The sequence below is a fragment of the Halichoeres trimaculatus genome, unplaced genomic scaffold (genome assembly GCF_033239565.1).
Source record: "Halichoeres trimaculatus isolate MK-OKI-2021-1 unplaced genomic scaffold, fHalTri1.1 fHalTri1_scaffold_5, whole genome shotgun sequence".
Lineage (NCBI taxonomy): Eukaryota > Metazoa > Chordata > Actinopteri > Labriformes > Labridae > Halichoeres > Halichoeres trimaculatus.
Genome location: NW_027437183.1, coordinates 17,355,847 through 17,377,461, shown reverse-complemented (window position 1 = coordinate 17,377,461; position 21,615 = coordinate 17,355,847). Strand labels below are relative to the sequence as shown.

General features: G+C 41.4%; 1 protein-coding gene across 7 annotated transcripts; it reads right to left on the bottom strand.

Annotated features, from left to right (window-relative positions):
• Positions 1 to 1,609: 1,609 nt before the first annotated feature.
• Positions 1,610 to 20,648, bottom strand: LOC141790189 (transforming acidic coiled-coil-containing protein 1-like). 7 transcript variants are annotated; one of them, XM_074669885.1, is made up of 14 exons: positions 20,591 to 20,648; positions 12,262 to 12,353; positions 8,962 to 9,370; positions 7,749 to 7,784; positions 7,207 to 7,261; positions 7,032 to 7,113; positions 6,106 to 6,152; positions 4,935 to 5,069; positions 4,725 to 4,801; positions 4,490 to 4,533; positions 4,110 to 4,270; positions 3,695 to 3,801; positions 3,492 to 3,612; positions 1,610 to 3,355 (listed from the first exon to the last, which is right to left on the bottom strand). In XM_074669885.1, the coding sequence occupies exons 1-14, from the start codon at positions 20,644 to 20,646 to the stop codon at positions 3,287 to 3,289; spliced, it is 1,491 nt and encodes a 496-aa protein (XP_074525986.1). In that variant the 5' UTR covers positions 20,647 to 20,648; the 3' UTR covers positions 1,610 to 3,286. The 7 variants fall into 7 exon arrangements, with proteins under 7 accessions (XP_074525986.1, XP_074525985.1, XP_074525988.1 ...); XM_074669884.1 differs by lacking the exon at positions 20,591 to 20,648 and adding an exon at positions 20,172 to 20,488; XM_074669887.1 differs by lacking the exon at positions 20,591 to 20,648 and adding an exon at positions 20,172 to 20,488 and having other exon boundaries at positions 4,935 to 5,066.
• Between the last annotated feature and the right edge of the window lie 967 nt (positions 20,649 to 21,615).

The window sequence follows — 21,615 nt, the reverse complement described above, 5'->3', positions numbered from 1 at the left end:
TCATTTAAACTGGGTATCCAAATAAGAATGCAAAGACAACGTTTCAAAAACCAATGTTAAAACAAAAAATATTATTTCATGAAAAATATATGCTCATATAGAGTTCAAATTTAAAAACACATTACAATGACGCTCTCAGGTTTTTGTTGGTTAGCACAATGCTGCCCTCTAGTGAGGCTGTTGCAATACCAAACGGAAGGTACATATTGCAGGTTTTTGAATTGGTGTGTACTCACTGGCTCCTGTGATGGTGGAGCAGGCGTCAGCTTGGGTAGGACAGGTAGCCGAACCTTGCCGGTTGCATTCCTCCTCGTTCATCCCCACACATGAGAAACACTTGAGGGCGTGGCCTTCACAGGTAGAACAGGAGAGAGCACCTATAAGCACGTGTATCCACAGGGGAGGGGCGTGTCGGCAGACAGACAGCCAGTAGACAGACAACAAGCCTAATCTGAACTCAACTGAGTGAGGAGTGACGTGAACTTTTTCCTCACGAAAGCATAAATGAGCCAGACATTTTTCCACCATCAAACGTTTTGATTTTGATACTGAAAGACATTTTATCTTCTGAGATTTTTTTCTCTTGTAAAGTTAATATTCACAGCATTCAAACTAGAGCTGAAAGAACAAAACACAAAACACATTATCTACTCTAAAATAAATTAAAGTAAATTAATCTAAACCAGGCATATTAGTAAATCAAGCCGATGAACTTAATTGTTTTGAAAATAAACTTTGTTAATGATTTGGTGGTTCATCAGTTATAGTAAAAGTTGATGACCTGCAGAAATGCATTACAGCTTAAACTTTAGTAAAAAGCATCATGTGTTTAGTTAAATCCAGCATCCCAGCTTGGTTTCATTTAAAATATTTTTAAATATTGTGTTGCTTGAAGTTAAAGCTGCAGGAGTTGTTGAAGAAATGAACCATTTTCAATGAAAGCAGAAAACAACCCTGATTGCCTCACACAGTCTGCCAGTCACTAACAGAATTAATTCCCCAACCTCCAAATAATTAGCACCCTGAAATCCAGCATTGGTCTTAACTTACTGTGGCATGCCAGAGAGATGATCAGCAGCAGGGCGAGGGCAGTCTTCATGGTCACCGTGTTTTTAACAGTCCAAACTGTGAGGGGATCTGATGGAGGTGACAAAAGGGTGGGTGCAGAGGTGGAGGGATTTTGGCATGGCAAGGTGTGTGGAGGTATTAAAGTCTTATGTCTATAATCTCCATCTATGGTGCACAGCCAGCAACCTGTGGTAATGGACTTAAAAAGTGACCTTAAACAGGGGGACTGTAACAGTTCAGCAATATTAAGTCAGTCATCTTGTTGTAAGCAGAACTCTCATATTAAGTGTCTGTTAAACACACTGCTTCAGTAATAAAGGAAGTTCTTTAATGTGGGGACAAAAAAGCTGATTGCATCACAAAAAAGGTGCCAGGTCTTTAATAAGTGACAGTCAGTACGTGTGAAGGTGTGTGTAAGCTGTGTTTGATGTAAACACTGAGTCATGACCAATGCTGAAAGAAAAATGATGATACACTCAGTAAAAGAAACATATCAAAACAGTGTAAACAAAATGAACTAAATTAAAAAATGTACAATAACAGGAATTAAATTTTATTTTATTCAAGCACATGTACACACACATGTCATGACACAAGTGTGTTCACTATCTCTGCTTTAAATATCCTTATACAGTACAAAACAGTCATCAAAAAAAGGGACTGAAGTGGCAGAACATATTTCATAAGACGAAGACTAAGCAGCTGTGTAACAAGATGAAGCAGGAGATTAGAATGGCACAAATATAAACTGTGGCACAACAGTGGGCTTGAGTTTTAAGAGGTTGTACAAGGTGCGAATCAAACAAACTTTAATCAATAGTTCCTGACTCCAAAAGGACTTAAAATTGAATGAAACAAAAAAGAAAACCTAATCCTCTACCACACTTTTTCCACTTCTTTGACCACATATATCCTGGATACACACACAGGTTGCACTGATTCCATAATTGATTTTTACAGAACAGAAATGTAACTTCTTTGTAACTTAGGTAATGCACTGGTACTTGTTCTGAGACTTTTCATCCACCTGGTTTGAGACACAGTTTCCCTCGCTCTTACTACGTCAGTTCTTCTGGAGTTGCAGTTGCTGACTGCAAAGCTATAAAAATAAACACGCAAAGAAAATTAAATTTTGGAGGGATACTGCTGCCTGTGCTGTAAACACACTTCCACATATAAAAACACAGTAGAACCTCTTACAAAGCTGATGCTTAGTTTTACCTCTCAGTCTGTGACATCGTGAGGATCTAAAAAACTCAAATAATCATGAATACAATGCAGCATTTGCAAAAGTTAGAAAAGATTATCATTTAAATTTAATATTTTAAACTTGTTTTAGACTCACTTTGTCAGCAATCTTGGCACAGGAAGGCCACCATTTAGTGTTGATTTTTCTCTTTTTACTTCAGTATAGAGTTATCTCTAATTCTGTGGCTTCAACAGTAAAAGAAAGCTGGCACAGCTAAGTCTCTGATTGTCATGGGATTAGACTTGAGTGTGGCTGATTTCTGTGCAAACTTTAAAGCAGGTAAAGCTGTGAAATATTTGCGGCTGTAGTTTCACTGATGTGTGGTCCAGACTCATTCTGGCGCTGAACAGTTTAAGGCCTCTAACCAAGGACTATCATGTTTCCTTTAACAATCCTGAATCCTTCCCTCCAGCTCTTGTAAAGCTTGACTTGACCTCATGTCGAGCAACAAACACCCCTGAGCTTTCCTTATTTAGAATAAACCCTTGTTTACTTTTTCTAAATATATATTTACTAGATTGTTACATCAAAACAATCCTTGTCACAGCCCGTCACAATAAACTGTACGCCTCTATGTAACTTCAAAACAAGCCCCGCCTGCATGATGTCATTCAGCGCCAGGAGCTGCTAGGAATTTAGCCGTTAAGCAGCTGAGAATCACAAACGGGCTGTTGTACGCTGGTACAATGGACGGAAGCACAGGAGACTGAAGACAAAAAACACGACCATAAACATCGAGCAGGGTCCCATCTTAAAGAAAAGTTGGCATGTAAAGAATCTTCTTGAGTCTGGTCATAAGTAGTGCAATTTTAGTACACAGGAGGTTACTTTGACATCTGTACATGAGCAGTCTCTGATGCAGGGTTGCAGAGGGTATGAGAGCAGTGCCTCTGCTGGGGGACATGCACAGGGTGTCACTGTCAGAATGGACTGGAGGGACTAAAAGAGCTGATTCCCAAAAAGTGTCTCTCAGTCTATCTTCCCCATTTTGGCGATCAGCTCATCGCAGATCTTTGTGAGTTCCTCAATCTCTTGGTTCTGTGACAACAAAGGCACAAAGAAGAAAAAGCCACATGAATGTGTCACAAACAAATCACATCACTAAAAGTGGGTCATTGTTTTACTGCATGTTTGAGATTCATGTAGAGCACACACACTGGAAAACAGCTGTTACCTTCTGCAGCAAAGACTGTTCCAGAGACTCATTCTTCATCTGTTCTTTCCTCAGACTGGCGGTCAGCGCCATATTCTCTGAGCTCGCTTTTGCACGCACCTGAGCAATATCCTCATTGGCTCTGAGAGATGGAAGGGATCAGTGAAATCAACAGACATACAATCATAACCGTGTGAAAGTATTTCCTCTCTGTGATAACTTACTTGTCTAATTTCTCCTCAGCATGCAGCTTCAGTGTCTGGTATCTTTGCTCCTCCTGCTTGACTCTGGCCAGATACTCCTGAGCACACTTCTTCAGCACCTCTTCGTTCTGTTAGAGGACGGAAAGGCACTTGTGATGTTTATGGTTGATTTTCCTCAATAGTAAGCTGTTCCTAATATTTAATTCTTGTGACTGGACCACTTGTTTCCTGGCAGCTCACTGATCTGAAAGAGATTTCCTTCTGTAACATAAATATAAACCAGAGCTGCTCTGACCTCTCAGCAGCCCCTGCTCCAAATCACACGCTACCTTCAACCCCACTCTGACCTCAATCCCCTCACAGCTGATAGTTTCTGCTACAGCACATAAAAGAACAGGACAAATTCAGGACACAAATCTGTCCAATGACTCCTTACTTTCTTAAATCCCTCCAGGGTGCTCTTCATGTTTTCATAACGCCGAAACACGTCAGAGAGAGAGCGCTCCACTGAGTTCAGGTCTGAAAGGGCAGCTTCCTTCTCTGCCGTGACAGCCTGCAAAGCCTTCTGGGAGCTAAGGTTGTGACGCTGCTCGTCCTCTGAAAAACAAATAAAGATTGTTGAGTATGATTGAATCTTTTCTGATAAAAGCGATCACCACAAACAAACATGAGAAAGGCTTGGTTTGAAAAATATCTATTTAAGTGATACAGCAAAATGTATTTTCACAAAAAAACAGACATGGCTCAGTGCTGCATGTCTGATGGCGTGGTTCAAATGTTCAGGACGGTCATAACCTCTATAACACCACAACTCACCAATCATCTGGGCGATGGTTTTCTCATATTCTGCCACAATTTTCCTGTAATCAAACAAAACATGATCATTTTTCATTAATCTTATGAAACAATCCTTGGATTTTAGTTGATGCACTTCACTTAATATCACAGTTAAACACATAAACCTCATTACTGACTTTTTGTCTCTTTTATCAATGTGTTTCAGTGAACACACAATCAGGGTAACAATATATGAAGCACCATGTTTCCTGACCTCATCTCTGTGACTTCTTGTCTGCTGCTCTCAAACTTTTTCTTCCAGTCGTTGGCCTCCACCTCCTTGGTGATGATCTAAAGGAAGACATAATTATGATGAACAGGGCTCAAAGAAAACAAAGCCAAAGCACAAAGAGACTGCACTGAGGTGGAAACAAACTGATAGCATGTTTTCATGTTTTATTGTTAGTGTGATTTAAGTTAGTACCTCCTCTCTGATGAGGGTGAGAACAGCCTGTTTTTCTGCTTCACTGATGCAAATGGAATCCAGGACCTGACTTCCTGTTTTCTGCATTTCACTTCCCCCCGATTTGTTCTTCAGCTTGCAGGGGTCCTCAAACTGCTGAGGACAAAAAATCTGTTAATTGAAACTTTATCTTTCAAACACATTCTTTAATATATCTAAGGTAAGCCCACATACTTTTTCAACATCACTGACCTAAAATCAGACCGTAGAAATGCATTTCAATCTGTTTTTTTGGTAATATTCTGTCCTTTTTTATTTTTGCCTAAACTGATAGAAAAATGAGCATCTCCTCCTGTTGATCTGTTCTGACAAGATTTTGTTTTCCTGATAAACAAAAACAATTATTTTGTATCTTCAAAGATAATCCTAAATAAAGATCACACCAAAGAATGCTAATTTTACCAGAATCCTTTTTAATAACTGTGTGAGTAAAACTGAAAAAAGTTGCTTGATTTGTTTAGACTGAACATACTAAAATCCCCCCTTTCTCTCTGTATCTCCCTCTGATCTTCTGTTTTTGGAAAAGTATCACTCTTATTTTGATTATTATAACTGCTCTTATTAATATTTTATTGTCCCACCATCCGCCTGACTTGCAACAAGTGTGCCGTTTCTCTCCCTCAGCTTGTCTTGGCCTGGATTATGACAGTCATATCTTTATCTCCTGAAGCTAATCTAAATCCATCTGTCACTTAAGTACATTAATAAGCCTGTGAACACAAAGTACCTCCTGCTGTCCTGCAGAGCAGCACAGCCATCATGTCATACAGGCTGTAATGCTGCAGGTGGTAACTCTCTAACAGATCACTGCTCTACGACACATGAAAACCTTTTGTTGTGTGAATTAAAACAGTTCAAATCAAAACATGAGTTCACAGAACTGAAGAGCGTGCAAACGTGGTGACAATAACAGGTGAGGTATGACAACATTGAGGTTACACTAATCTTTCTCTGATGGTAACAGAACAGGGCACTGCTTATCAGTGCTTTCACTCACTCCCCCTGGTGGTTCATACTGGTATTACATCATATTACAACTGCTTAGGCTCTTCTGATAGAAGAAGCTTTATCATGATGGAAGGCATGCAAATGTGTTATGTGATCGATGGATTGGATTGGGATGTTTATTTACCTCAGAGCAGCAGTCTGAGTCCTCAGGTTTTGATGTCTCATGGCAGTCTGAAAACCGATAAAAAAAAAAAAGTGTTTGAAAAATGTGCATTAGAAGTATTATATTCTCAAATCAATAGATTTCTCTTGGGGCCTAGCACTGTTTTGAAAAAAAAAAACAAAAAACAAAAAACATGCACCTTAGTCATCAAAAAAGGTAAAAGATGAAATTAATGTTTCTGTCAGCAGATATTTTTTTTTTCTAATTTGGTTCTTTCAAAGTGTTCTTACCCTGTTTTTACTTTTGTTATTTTACACTGCACGTTTTTTCACAATAGTTATAGCTCAACATGTCAAGACATAAATTAAAGAATTCAATCAGTATTTCTCATATAATTGATTAAATGAATAATTTTTGTTTATTTCTAGTTTATTCATAATGTAAGCAAGTATCACCTCTGCACCCCCATCCCTGAAAAACATGGTAAACAAAGACTGAAAATAGAATATATCCCCTCAGGGTCATTAACGCTGCAGGATGCTGCATTTAACTCAGTCATTCACTCTCATGAAACATGTGATTCAGCCTGTAACTGCAGTTGTGTCACATGGAGCCTAGAGGCACCTGTGCTGAGAGCAGTGTTGGTGTAAACCCATTCAGATCACAAACAGGCACAAAGGAGTAAACTCAGAGAACATCCACTCTGAATAGCTCTGCTGTCAGGGTGTTTGTAAAACTCCATGTTAATATTTACAGTGGTGCTGGTGAGGCAGTATAACGAGCTCTCTGTCCAGTATTGATCGAGGGAAGCTAAAACATGATGTGAAAACTTCAGCATTCGCTTATCTAAACTGTGTACAGAAGTCTCTCACAGAATAATCAGTGTTCACCCTCAAGCATACAGACATGTGAATAACAAATCAATCCTCATTGATTTTGCTACTCACTGCTTTCGTCCTTGTCTGGTTTGACACCCACGCTGCTCGCCAACTTCTCTTCATCTGTGGCATGGCCTCCGTGATGCTCATCCTTTAACAACACAACAACTTGTTTATAGCAAACAAGACGGTAACATGACCATTAGAGACCAAAGAGCAGAAAACACGAATGATGGAGCCTAACCTGCCCGCTGAGCTCCTTCTGCATGTGCTGGTTTGGCTGCAGTTTACAAGAGTTCCTGAAAAAAAGGTTGATGAACTCATCAGTGTCAGCAGTAATCAGATCAATATCTGTCTGGATGTTGCAGATATGGGCTGATGTATCGATGAAAGGCAAAAGCAGGAGCCTGACAGTCACACCTCATTGCTCTGCTGTGTGTGCGTTGCATGCTCTGCTAAAAGTGCAGAATCACAGTGAGGAAAAAGCCAACTAATAAAAAAATTCACAAAAGATCAAGCATGAAATATTGTTACCAAATCACAAGATCAATGATGGCAGCACATCGACTTAATGGAAGTTACAGGTTTCCATCAAAACGCTTAGTTTATGCTATAAATGTACTCAGACACTGCTCATCCTCTTTCTCTTCTTTTTTTTTTTAAATCTTTTATAAGTTTAGGTCAAAGAGATGACAGGTCAGGCTGTGGAGCAAGCCCAGACTTCAGCTTATTTAAGAGAAGCAAGGACTAAAGCTAAAAACACACACATGATTACACAGTACTTACAACAGAACACAGAGGAAATGGACTTGCTCAGCAGTCCTGATTCCACACAGAGAGCAGGAAAACACAATGACAGGTTTGAGAGGAGCAGGAAGGAAAGACACAGCAGAGGACGGGACAGGGGTTAGGTTTAACACAGGGTGAGGACAGAGTTATTAGAGTGAAGCGTGCTTACAGGCACTTATCACTGTGATAGTTTTCTTGAAAGATAAGAGGGGTAGTTTTTAAATAGGCTTAAGCTTCAACCTACACCCAGACCTTTACCTTGAAAATTCTGAAATTTCACTTACAGCTTTTACAATTGTTTCAGTTGTTGCAAGTAAATTGAAATCAATTTCTTTAATTCATTTTTTAATGAAGTGGTTGTAAAACTAAGATGAAATGTAGTAAAGAGGAACAGTTTGGGGATCTAAAGGAAAAATAAAATTGAGACTTGGGAGAATTTTTTTTTTTTTCAAAAATTCCAAAACTAAGAAATGGAAGAAAAATCTTGGTCACAATTAGATATGCACCGATCGGTGCCGATTTCCTTATTTTTGGGGGATCGGTGATCGACTTTACATATAAATCTGATCTTGTATACCTCCAGGAAAGTCTGACAGCCAACCATTGTTGCTTTTTGCTCTGAGACCTAAAACTCAGGACACTTTATTTGTTGTTTAAGTTAAAACGTAAAGATTTTACAGTTTTACAGGTACTGTTCAATGATTTTCAATAAAATAAGATCGGAACATTGAAGGTATATGCTGTCAGTTATAAAACATAAAAATTAAAAATTGGTATCGTCCCAAATCAGTATCAGCAGGCCCAGGCATTTTAAAGATTGGTGATTGTCTGTATTGTCAAAATTTAACACATTAAATATTATAAAAATATGTATATTTACAGAAAGTTAAGACATGTTCGAAATTAAAAACCTAGTCATTATCTAGTCAATTTTTAGGCTGCTAATGTACATGAAGAGTAAAAACATTAGTAAAAACTTTCAGAAGGGGGCACTGTTTGACAGTTTTACCCCCTAAATTTGGGTCTGTGAAGTGATGAACACATAATAAAAACAAATGTAAGTAAAAACTAGACTCATGATGAAACTGAGCTTCAGAGACAGCTTAATAACTCTGGTGAGGAATGTATGGATGTGCAGGGGGTAAACAACAAACAGCAGAACCTTTGAAGACACACAGCAGACACCGGCAGCCTCCCACACTGGACTTACGTGATATTTGGGCTGTGTTTTGTGTTTGAGTTCATGTTTCCATTAAGAAGATCAGGGTCCACACAAACACCATGAGTGGGGATCAAGTTTGAGTCCGGGCTGGAGTCTGACGTCACAGGAGCCTCGTCATCCACCTCAGAAGGATCCGGTTTGTTCAGCGAAGAGAAGACAGACAGCGATGGGGGCCGTATGGCTGGAGGCTGAGAAAGAGAACTAGAAGGGGAGAGACCTTCACCGGGACTGGATTTACTGCTGAGGGTCAGGTTGAGGTTCTGGTCCAAACCAAAGCTGCTGCCATTCTGTGAGGAGCTGGTAAGATTGTTCAGAGAGTCAACATCTTGGGTTGAAACTGGGCCATTATTCTGGTTGGAGTTCTTGTCTAGGAAGTGATTCGTAACCTCAGGAAGAACTGTGAAAGAGTAAAAACAAGAAAGAGAATATGTCACAAGGTTCTGCACAACGTGGTTTAGATGAGACAAGTTCAAAGTGAGCAAATGAAGTGCCTCTAAATCTGTCTGTTCTAACCTTTTCTCCAGAAATAACAGATACTTAATGAAGGGGGCAGCAGAGACTGGTTGTGGACTTGCTGCCATGTCACCACCTTTAAATCTGATATAAAGGAAGCTTCAATTACAGTTGTTTATTGAACCACCTAAGTGTTAAGGAGGGTGTCTACAGAGAAACAAAGAACTAAAACTTGCTATCAAAGCCCTGTGAAGCTGAGAGGAGTTTTAAGTGGTGATCACTTTCCCCAGGTTCCTTTGCACGGCCCGTTTCAGGCTCCACATTGTTCCAACAGGAAGTTTATTCCAGGAGAAAAGAATAGGACTCAGGAGAGAACCTTGAGGCACACCACAAGACAGTTTTAGATATATAGTAGGAAAAACAAGAGCAGGTTTTCTGTGGCTACTGTCCTTTTTTAAGTGTGAGCTCTAAAACAAGGAAACTCCTGCTGCTTCATAATGATTTTATCATCCATTCAGGGATTTGAACTTAAATTGGTGGCCTCTTCATCTTCTGCTAGAACACTTAAAATGGCTGCTGGCTTCCTCTCCGAGTACTTCACATCCTGTGTCCTCACATGTCCTGTTAAACTGCTAGCTGACAACCACAGCAACATACTACTCTCCACTGAGTCACACAGCTGCTAAAACACAAGACTCTCTGTTCCTGAAAAACACACCCACACACACTGTAAAACTCACACAGTTGCATACAATAATAAAACTAAAATAGCCTCTACCTTCCTGTATTTTTCTCCTCAACATGAATGTAGTCATTGTGGTTTCACCTCGGGCAGCTCACGGCTTCTCACATCATTTGTCGAGAGTGACGGCTAATGTGTGATTTATTACATCATACAGTTAATGAATGCAAGCTCACGTAAAAGCTTCTGCTAGAAATCTGGGTACTTTCAGACACAAATACACCCTCCGAAGACGAGGAACAGATGCAGAGCAACCACACCCAGGCGTACAGAGCACACACCACCACGTGGCCTAGCAACAAAAACAACATCAGGCTTCATGGAGGTTTCACAAGACCAGAGAAAGAGGAAACAGAAAAAGGAGGCAGAGAGAAGTGGAAGATAAACAGGTAGATAAATGTTTTATTTGAGAAATATTTGTGTGATGTTTTAGTCAGGGTAAGACTGCACATACAGTTGGATTATGGCCTGTGGTTGTTCCTATGAACAGACAGAGACTCTCCTCTACGCTGTTACAGTCTAATTAAAGGGAACCAGATCAGTTTCTCCACACAGCTAATCTTTTATTTATGAAAGTAACCCAGATATACTTCAGAGTTTAAGACTCTGTTGGCACGAAAGAAGACTTACTGTTTGCAATCTACGGTCATCAATAACCCATTATGCTTTCATTTGTTATCAAGCACCGTGTCACATGTGTCTGATTTTAATAAATTAACCAAACTGTTCACAAACACAAGTTACACAATCACATTTAACACAGAGCAGAAGATTCACTCAAGATCACCTGTTATCATTACTGTTGTTTGTGGGTGATCAGCTGAGAGAGCTCTCTTACATCTCTGATAGTAAATGCACACAGCATGAAGAGATTAGGGATGCCCTGATCTGATCCTGGTCTCAGTCTGATACAGACTCAAGCAGTTAGATCTAGGGATGACCTGATGCAGATTTTTTGACTTCCAATCAAATCTGATTTTTTCATTATATGTTTTTCCAATACCGATTTGATATTGATCTGATACCAATACCTTTCTCTGATAATTCCTGTACTCCGTTGGGGGATTTTGTTGTAAATGATGAATCATATTTGTTGTATTTAAGTGAGCCCTGGTTGGTTGGTACCTCCTCGAGGAACACTCACTTCAGAAATGTTGCAAGCCGCTGTATTACTATCATTGCTTTCCAAACAGAAGTAGTCCCAAACTGCGACAATACAGCAACTGCAAAGCGTGACAGTGCTGAAAACACGACGAAATCCAATACTATCAGATCCTCCAAAAATAGCCATATCAGGCGCAGATACCAATCTGTGTATTGGATCAGGACATCCTTGGTTAGATCTGACAGTTAAGATGTAATTCCTGTTAGGACTGGAGATTTACTCACCACACTTTTATAAACCCATAAATTAATGATACAGTCAAAACATAAAGCTTAGTCTCATCCTCAGCAAAGAACGTTGACTTAATACTGGTCTCAAATCAATATCAGTTTCAGCTGATACCAAAGAGCCCAGGTATCAGTACTGGTACTGAGACTTAAAATACTGGTTTGGTGCATCCTGGAAAAGATCACAGCAGCCTGATCCAAGATTATATTGATATTGAGGAAGATACTGCCGCCCAAACCTAACAAACAGGCTCTACTTAGAGAAACATAAAAGATCATTGCAAAATAAAAGTCACATGACTTTACTGACAAAACCCCCAGTAAAAAAGCTGAAAGTGTTACAGTTAATTGCACTAAAATTAAAGACCAAACACACAGAAAACTGGTCAAGTCCAAACCAGAACCTTCTGCGTGATAAAGTAAGGTTGGAGGTGAAGTGAAATGTGTTTTTGTTTATCTTGAAATGTTAAGCTATTAACAGACAGTATGTCAACCTAAACTTCTGTATTGCTTTCCAGCAAGCAAACAGAAGGTGGCAGATGTTTGAATAAATATAGAATAAAAGGTAAGGCCAATACAATTAAACCCACTCTTTTTGCTGATCGCAGCCTGAACCATTTCAAGGAGATACAAGTTTTAAGCACCAGGCTTGGTAAGGTTCACAAAAAATTTTAAAAGGAAAAGAAAAAACAAAACCTCACCTGTTTGGTTGGAGTTGTCCAGTTGGCTCAGAAGCTTCACAACACCTGGAGACTCTGCCTCTGGAGTTTCAAAAGCCCCCTCTGAGTCTGAACTGTGAGGAGAAAGAGAGATGCACACCTGAATGAATATTATCAGGTTAAAGCTGTGAGCAAGATGGCGGCGCCCTGGTCGGCTGCAGCTGCTTTGGCTCCTAACAACACAGCCAATATACAGTTAACTCCTAAAGTCTACGTTTATATTTAGTAGATTATCAGATGCTAAATTGTCCATGTTCGTTGCATCCCCTGGTTTGAATCTGTGAGAATGTGTTTCAGACAGCAGAATGCTACCTAAGAAAAAAAAGAGGCATTAAAGTCTTCACTATACAGTTACACCAGTGAAGGTTGTGGTTGTGTTTGTTTCTAACAAACAGGCATCAGCTTTCCAACACCAGGCTCTGATTTTCCTGAAGTGACATAAAACAAAAGGTTTGAGAGTTCAAAGCAGCTCAGAGTAAACAAGCTGCTTTTATTTTAGAGGAAGCTGGAGGAAGGGAGAGGAGAGGAAGTTGAGTCTTACGAGGCCACCTGCATCCTTTGCCCCTTAAATAGGACACACTGAAAGCAGCCACACACATTCAGCCAAACAGACACACTCACACACACATAAACACACAGTCTTTTAGTCTGCTGTGTCAGCTGCTTAGACAGCCAGCACAAATTTATTTCCAAACAGTGGAGAAACAGAAAGGAAGACTGACGAGAAGAGTGAGAGTTGATGTGGTTTTATGTGTGTGTGTTTGTGCCTGTGTGTGTGTGTATACCCGTTCCCAGGCTCTTGAACGCACATCAAAACGTCCGCACTCTAATGAGAAACAGCACACAAGAAGCAAAGCTCTCTGTGCCAACACCCGACTGAACTCCATCTCTGATACCAACTCACACTCACACTTTCACACACTCTCCAGCTCTCTATACAACACCACCACACACAGCTAATCCTAATATACATAAACCACCCCCCACCCTTCACACACACTGAATCACGTCCCAGTGATGGCCCCAACGGCTGCTGCGATCCTGGATGGTTACTAAGAAACTAAAAATGGACAGCAAAAGAATCAGAAGCTCTGGAAACTGTGGCGTTTTCCCTTCCCCCCCTTTCAGCAACTTTTTACAACTGCCAAACATCCCTCTCACACACTTTACACACACAAAAACAAAGCTAAATAGACAGATCCTCAGAGTTTGTATCAGGATAAAGAAAGAGGGTGAAACCCAACAAAGCAGGGATTTATAAAAAGTGTCTGTGTCGTAAAACAAGAGGATGCAGCTACTGATATATGGAGGAAAGAATCTGCCGTTACATCACAGCATCAGTCAGTTTGTCTGTGTGTGTGTGTGTGTGTGTGTGTGTGTGTGTGTGTGTGTGTGTGTGTGTGTGTGTGTGTGTGTGTGTGTGTGTGTGTGTGTGTGCATCAACCACCTGTCAGGATGACTCAGGAGAATGTTCACACAAACACTCCCGTATACACAGATATCAATCGGCGCTTTTAACACTGAAGCAAACACAGAAAAATACTTTATAAACATCCTTGATTTGCAAACTCGCCCTCTCTTCTCACACACACACACACACACACACACACATACACACACACTGTGGCCTAGCCCTCTTACTTGTACTCTCCATCATCCTTGGGTCTGTCCTGCCCCTCGTTTTCCCCCCCACTCCCAGTCACTGCTGACCAGGTCCACTTGGCCCACTGGACAGGAGATAACCAGGACATCTCTGCACCACGTTCTCTGCAGCAACCTCTGAGATCAGTGGGTTAACTTCCTCTTCCTCCTTTTCTGGACTGTTGTCGATAGTCACAGTTGTCGTTCAGGATGATACTCGCAAAAAGCAGCTTTAGATTTGTCTTCTTGCCTCTGTCTCTGTCTCTGTCGCCTAACGTCTGTTTTGGCCCTGCTCCTCGTCTTTATGGCGTGTTCACTTCCTCCTCTGGCTCAGCGACTCGGCGCTGTCATCCTGCCCCTCTTCACTGTTGATGCTCGTGAGAGAGAAACGTGCCTCACACTGCTGCTGCTGCGTTTCTGTTGCTGCTTCGCTCTCCACAGCACTGACTCACACAGTGCAGATTACTGGAGCATCAGTAGTCACTCCTCTCTCCCCTCCCCTCTCCTCTTCCTCCCTCCCTCCCTTTCTGTCTGGGTGGACAATCAGCTGGTTCACAGACATCGGCTTGCTTTGCTTTGCTCTTGCGTGTTTGTGGACTCGCTGGCTGGAGTTAACCTCTCCACTCCCTGATTCTTTCAGAGCATGTTGACTGTGTGGGGAAAGAGGAGGGGAGAAGCAATGCTTCCTGTTTTAACAGCGAAGAAGCATCTGGTTACTCTGGGATAGACACACTAGCAGACACATGTGTTTCCGAAAAAGAGGAGGAAGGAGAGCACAGAAAATGGGAGAGCACTGGCCTTCTAACTTTTACACCTTTTCAGGCACAAGTTTTATTAAAAATATTTCTTTCTATCATCTTATTCAACAGGAAAATATACATTTTAGTGTTAATTGACAGACTTCCAGGTTCTGGCAGCCGGGGTGACTGTGAAAGCAAGTCTGAGTTGTTAATGGTTTGTTTACTTGCCGTCTCCCAGCAGGAGCAGTGAATAACTGTGATTTCAACACACAGCCAGCTAAAACACATTTGTGCTTTCCCTCCCTGAAAGGATAAAAATGAGACAAGAGCTACAAAGATATTTTTAACAAGGACTCTAAAACTATCTTGAATAAGCTCCACAAACCACACAGACAGATAACATCTGAACTTTAAATTTAGCTCTTAATTCCAGGATGTGTGACCAAACCTACAAAAGGACTATTGTTCAGTAAAAACAAGCCAGGCAGGCAGCACATGAATCAATACGGTGAACATAGATTCATGGAGAATAGAGCAAAAACCCATCAGATGGTCAGGAAAGTGGTGAAGATGAAAGCACTCCACACACACACACACACACACACACACACACACACACACACACACACACACACACACACACACACACACACACACACACACACACACACACACACACACACACACACACACACACACACACACACACACACACATAGACACACACGTGCCATAACGGCTGTGGGATGGCTTATGTAACTGTAAGTCCAGGCTTACATCTCTCCCTCACACACACACACTCATCTGAGATATGTGTTCGTTCAAAAATACATGGACCGTGGATAATCTAATAGAGAGGATGTTTGAGCCGCAGTGAACAAAGTGGAAAAAGGTATCAGAGCAGGAGCGATACGCTTTACTGCTCACACATGGGAAAAAAAACAAGGATGAAAAGCAAAAGCTCTCTCCCCCTGATTTCACCAGAGATGAAAACATGCTCGAACAAACACACTCAGAAATAATGTCACACGCTGGTGAACAGACAGAAAGAAGCTCTGTTCATCCTGGGATAGCTGGCCTGAAAAAACAGAGCTCATCAGAGGCTCGACAGACGGAAAACAACATTAATTAAAGATGGGCGGTAACAAAGTGGAAGCAAGAGAGGATAACGACAGTGAGTTTTTGGGTATCTACAATGCCTTTTTTGTTTTTCCTGAAACATCCCTGACATTGTCTCCTTTCCCCTCTTTGTTTATTTAATTATCAGTGAGGACAGATGAGAGGACAAACCTGTCTGTCCTGCAGAGGACATGATCTGTTTGGAGCTAACAAAACGCCCCCACTCAGACATAATGGACATCCTGTGTTGACTTTACTACACCTTAAAGTTAACAGGCCTCAGCCATGCCATGTTGTAACACAAAAGAAACATGTGTCTTTCAGCAGACAGAGCAAGGGGCATGAGATGTGAAGCACAGCCGTGAAGAAAAAGGAAAAAAGCATCAGCTCTTATGTAACACCTTAAAACCACAAATAGAACATAGTGAAACAGAGGCAAACCCACACATAAAGCACAACCACACGGGATGTAGAGCTGCCATCTTGGCAGCAACATGATGCGTTCATATCACAGCACACAAACTGAACCCTGGGTGTTTTATGTCTGTGAGCTGCTGCTTAATGCAACGAGAATCCGCGTCCTAATGATCAATTCTTTTGACTGATGGCTGCATGTGAGCATCTAATGAGCTAAGAATAAATCAGTGATGAAAGACGTGTCTGTGAGCTGGTACTGGGTGAGATAGCTCTGTGTGTGTGTGTGTGCCCACAGAGGGAATTTAAGAAGCTTCTCAGCTTTCACACACACACGCCCCTGCTCTCAGTCCCCTGCTCGATGACAGAAGGTCAAACAGCCAGACTGACATTAAGTACAGCACCACCATGAGGTCGACATTCTCCTTGACTGAAACTTTGCTCCATCACAAAGTATGTTGAGAATTAATGACTGGATTTACATTACGGGTTTGTGGTTATAATTAGACCTGCTAGCTGCATGTCACTGAGGATTGCAAAGTCAGTCTATCATTTATGATCCAGACTAAAAAATCTCTGCTGCCACTAAATGGATTATCAATATACATATTTTGTGAGTTGTGTTTTTTCCTTTTCAAGATAGGACACAGCTAAGGAGAGAGGATGTAACCACCAATGTTTGCTCACTAGCGTGCTTAATAAATTAAGAAAAAGATAAAAATAATGGTTAAATTGTATGTGATGAGATTTAGGACTTATCAGCCTCACAGAGGAAAACGCTTTTCAACTATTCCTGTTTACTCTGGATGTTAAAACGAGATGAATTTTGACAGACTGAGACTTATGTCTTGTGCCACCATCAGGAAACTAATGCACCCTCCAGCAGCCAGGCAGTATACCCTGCATTGCTAAGAATACAACACAGTAATCATCCACTGTATTGCTGCCCAACATCTGTAATTGTAGCTTTTATTCTTCTTTCAGCTTGCATCAGCCAAATTGAAGCCGTGGGCACAGTCCTGTTTCATTTTCAGGACGTCTTTAGAGAAATCAAGGCCTTTCTTTGTATGGTTCTACTAAAACAAGAATTCACTTTTGTATTGTTATGAACATGTCGGTGCTCTGGGTCATTTGCCGCAGACTCTCTGGCTATAAAGTTTACACATCTTTTCTAATGAGGCGAGATTGTATATGTCTTATAAGTCTTCTGAAGTGGGAGTTTCTTTGTCATTCACGTCAGCACTAGAGCCATTCAACACGTCTTATATATGACTGTCTGTTATATTATCAAAGTTCCTCTGTGCCAGAAACATTCCTCAAACAATGTTTTTTGCCTAGGTGGATATGTGTTAAGAAGCAGAGAATACTGGTACTGCATTCACTAAAATATTTCTTGAAAAAGTTACAGCTTAAATTTGTACAGTCTGCTTTTTAACTGCATAAAAGATCATCTATCATATAAATTAAAGGGAAGTTGTGGTTCAACCGCATGCTGTCCTGTGATGCTGCCCTGTTTCAATATGAGGCGTGCACACATAACTGGGAAGCTTTTATAACAACAGAACACAACTGGCTGTAGACTCCTTTCTGGTATGACTCACAGACAACACACTTCCTGAATGACTGCCTGTCTGCCTGCCTGTCTGTATAATAAAAGACAGCACCTAAGCAGTACAGTGAATATTGCTGGGTCATATTTGATGGTTTCCTCAATAATACAGCTCCATCTAGTGGTAAAACACTGAACCAGACTATTTGTAAGAGCAAAATGGTATTACATAAAATCACAGCAGCACCAGTGACACCAAATCAGGATGAAAGAGCAAAGGCCCTGAGGAAGGAATGGACTCAAAGAGGGAGCCAGGGAAACACAGAACAGTCCTGCTGTTACTTAAAGAGAGGTGACAGTATCTCTGGTTCACCACAGAGACATTTCTGCAGAGATCCCAGGTGGAAGACTATTAAAAATGTATCACATGCATCGTATACTCAAGGGCAAAGAAGGTGCCTTTCTGTGAGGATCTTAAATTTGAATTAATCTCTGTCACATCCAGAACACAAAAAGCTTACAGAGTATAACAAGGCTTGGAAGTATTTGACATACTTCTGTGGAGCAGAGCTGCAAACCTCTGCATCTTTAATAGAAAACCTAATTAGCTGCAATCAGAGCAGAAAGCTTGCATGGAGCGAGCAGAGTTAGACTGAACGGAGCCGAGGTACTCTCTGTGCTACGGTATGAGCGAATAACTGAAGTGACAGTGGCATGATAAAACAACAAGAGAAAGAACAGAGGGAACAAGGGAGAAAGAAGGGTGGGGAGGAGTCACATACAGACACCAACAGAGCTATTGTTCTTTTTTACAGGAGACACACAAGAGCACACAATTAGCAAACAGTTGTGCATGTAGATTGTACACACATGCATGCACAAAGCCACCTCCTACTGTTCTTATGCCTTGTTAATCCATCTGAACTTGAATTCATTCTTTCTTCACTGACAGACATAATAAACTTCACTGTAGCTTGGGTTAAACAGAAATATTACCTGTAACAATTTTATTTCAAAAGTAGGTTTCGTCATAAGCATAATTCATCAGTTTGACTAGTGAATCTAGTCTGATCTGCTTATACATAATTAAGCTGAGCCCTTTTAAAATTTTTGTCTTCATCATTTATTCATATTGTGTCACTCATGAGAACTTCTGGACCACAAAATGAGCTCCAAATAGAGGTCAGTCTCTTCTCTGATGAGGGTCTGAGTGGATGTTTAGTAGAAGAGTAGGCTCTCTTTGCATTACAGGCTGCTCCAGTTAAGACATAAAACGGATGATTAAGCCAACTAAAATTAGACCAGAAGCTGAAAACTGGGTTCCCAGGATGCTGGTTGGCTACACAGTTTTCCCACAAGGAGGACCCCAGCCCCCATCTGCCCTAACACAAACACAGATGAAGACCACAGTGTGCTTATGTGATGAAAGCACTGAAATCCTCTCCTTTCTGTCACTTGTGACGTCTCCTTGTCATCACCAAAACATCTGCTCATTACACGGTGGCCCTGCTTCTCATTTTAACATCTGCAGCTCTCCGTGATTCGATTCACTGAGCCAATGCAGTGAAATTTAAGAAATGAGTGATTGAATGAGGCTTAGTCTGGGCATTTGCACGTGACAGCAGAAAGTGTTTTTCGCTACAAAGGGCTTACAGAGGCTTTTAAAATTGGAGATTTAAAGCATCGCTGGGACCAGCTGGGAGGACAAAGTCAGAGGGCTCACTCTCTGTCACAAAGGATTAGAGGGAAGAAAGAGGCAGCTCGCTGGTTAAGTGCTTTTAAGCTCTGATGACTGCCTCAGCATCAACGTTCATTCCCTTTTCCTTCATTTCTGACAAGATGAGTGCTCCGCGCAGGCAGCTGCACTCCATACATCACACGGTGCTTTGAGGATGACAAACACTGCATGCACAGAGCAGGAAGCTGAGACAGAAATAACCTGTGCAGCTTGTATGATTTAAATCCCACTTTAGAATTAGGGTCACAGCTACATAATTCATACAGCAGCAGCATTTTAACTTTAATATTATAGTAACAAAAGCAGCTGTTGAAATATCAGATCAGTATAATAGAGGCTTAGACGCTGTCTTGATTTCAGGAGCATGACCTGATCAGCTCATGTTGGATACATACCCTCTCTGCTGATAGCATCACCTGGAGTTTTTCCTCTTTCGTTAGATTTGAATACCAAAACAGTATTCAAAAGAGGCAGACAGGGAAAGTCCTGGTTGCTTTGAGGAAGCATCAAGATCTGACCACTGCCCTTCAACCCCTCCTCGCCCACTCCTCTCTGATACAGAAGAACTGAGTTCACACAAACACAGCATGTAGCGTGAAACTGATCCCAGAAAGACATTCAGCTGTTTTGAAGCATCCCTGCCTCTACATGTTACATACAAACATAACATAGAACAAGCATCTCTTCTTACATGCTGCTCGTCTTCCCTGGAGAGCTGACCGAGCCCTTCCTGCTGTGGCTGAGGGAGCCCCCCATGGCAACAGCAGAGTCTGTGTTTGTCTCAGGTTTATCCCAGGTTCTCTGTCTGTCCTTGTCCCTCTTCCAGGTTTCACCCCTGCCTCTCCTCCAGACCGCTCAGCTCAACGTCGGAGCTACTGACTACACCGCTTCTCATCACTGAATTCGCATATATCTAAGTTACCGGACACTCTCTTTACCACGTCCTTCCTTTGCCACTGTCCCTGTTGATGCTGTTCAGTGTAAATGCTCATGAGAACTACAGAGCACACATGAATAGCTCCCCTTACAGCCCCGCCTCCTCGCTCTACTTTTCCTCTCCCTTCTAAATCTCTCCCTCTCTCACTCACACAAGAGGCAGATTACACTCACTTGACAGCCGGTGCATAGCCTTTGAGAAGAGTAAGACAGTGAGGTTGAGGGTGCATGTTGGGAGGTAGACAGATCACTAAACCAAAAGGAGTTGAAGGGGGAAGTTTGAAGAGTGTGTGAGTGTGTGATGGGGGGTATCTGGCAGGGGGTTCGGGTATTGTTTAAGTATGAAAGACACTCTTCTATTGTTTGAGCTTACCCTGCTGAATGCCAGATCTGAGATTCTGGGGGAGGGATGGAGGACGACGGAGGGAGAGTTGGCGGTTTAAAACACAGCCCCACTTGTTGTGCTACATTCCAACTACCTGCTGGGGCTCTGTACCCACTCCTGCAGAGCCCCAGAGTTTTTAGCATGACAACTCACTCACACACATTTACTATCAGGGCCCTTTGCTTATTTGTGAACATTAAACCCTCCACATGCCAGCATTATACCTTACTTTGAACCAAACTTGAACATACATCAAAACCAGGTTAATAATGCAAAAAAAATGTGTTGGAAGAAAAGACCAAGGTTGAAAAAGACTGAACAAAGTGGCCGAAAATAAGAGGAAAGAAAATAGCAGCTTAGACAAAGATTACCAACAGTCATGATGTGAAGCCTGAAAAATCACTAATTCATTTAAGCCACATAAAAGATCAAAACATCAGAATCTTGAACTGATTGTAAAAGAAAACCATACCTCTGGATTCAGGCTTGTCCCAACCCATTAGTCTGAGCTGACAAAATAAAAATCGACAGAAAGCCCTCGGAGTACTAGTGGGTCAGGTGATGGAGCCCAGCAGGGACAGGCCCGCCTCTGAGAATAAACGAGAGGCTTTAGTCCACTGCATAGCTTCCTCCTACTAAAATGAATCACATGAGGCTCACTGTAAGGGCCTCAATTCCCTAGAAACTTATGTCAAACGAACTGGCCACAACCACACACGCACACATTTACTCAGAGGATATTAGGACATAACATTTCATCCTTCAAAATTTAATCTGAAGGAGTCTAATCACGTGTTAGCTCGTTACATATTTG

Excerpts from the sequence above, each read along its gene's own strand:
- LOC141790189 (XM_074669880.1), bottom strand. The coding sequence starts at position 14,030 with ATGTCCTGGTTATCTCCTGTCCAGTGGGCCAAGTGGACCTGGTCAGCA. Across the intron at positions 7,114-7,206 it reads AGAAGGAGCTCAGCGGGCAG|GATGAGCATCACGGAGGCCA; the intron begins GTTAGGCTCCAT and ends GTGTTGTTAAAG. Across the intron at positions 3,356-3,491 it reads AACAGTCTTTGCTGCAGAAG|AACCAAGAGATTGAGGAACT; the intron begins GTAACAGCTGTT and ends TTGTTGTCACAG.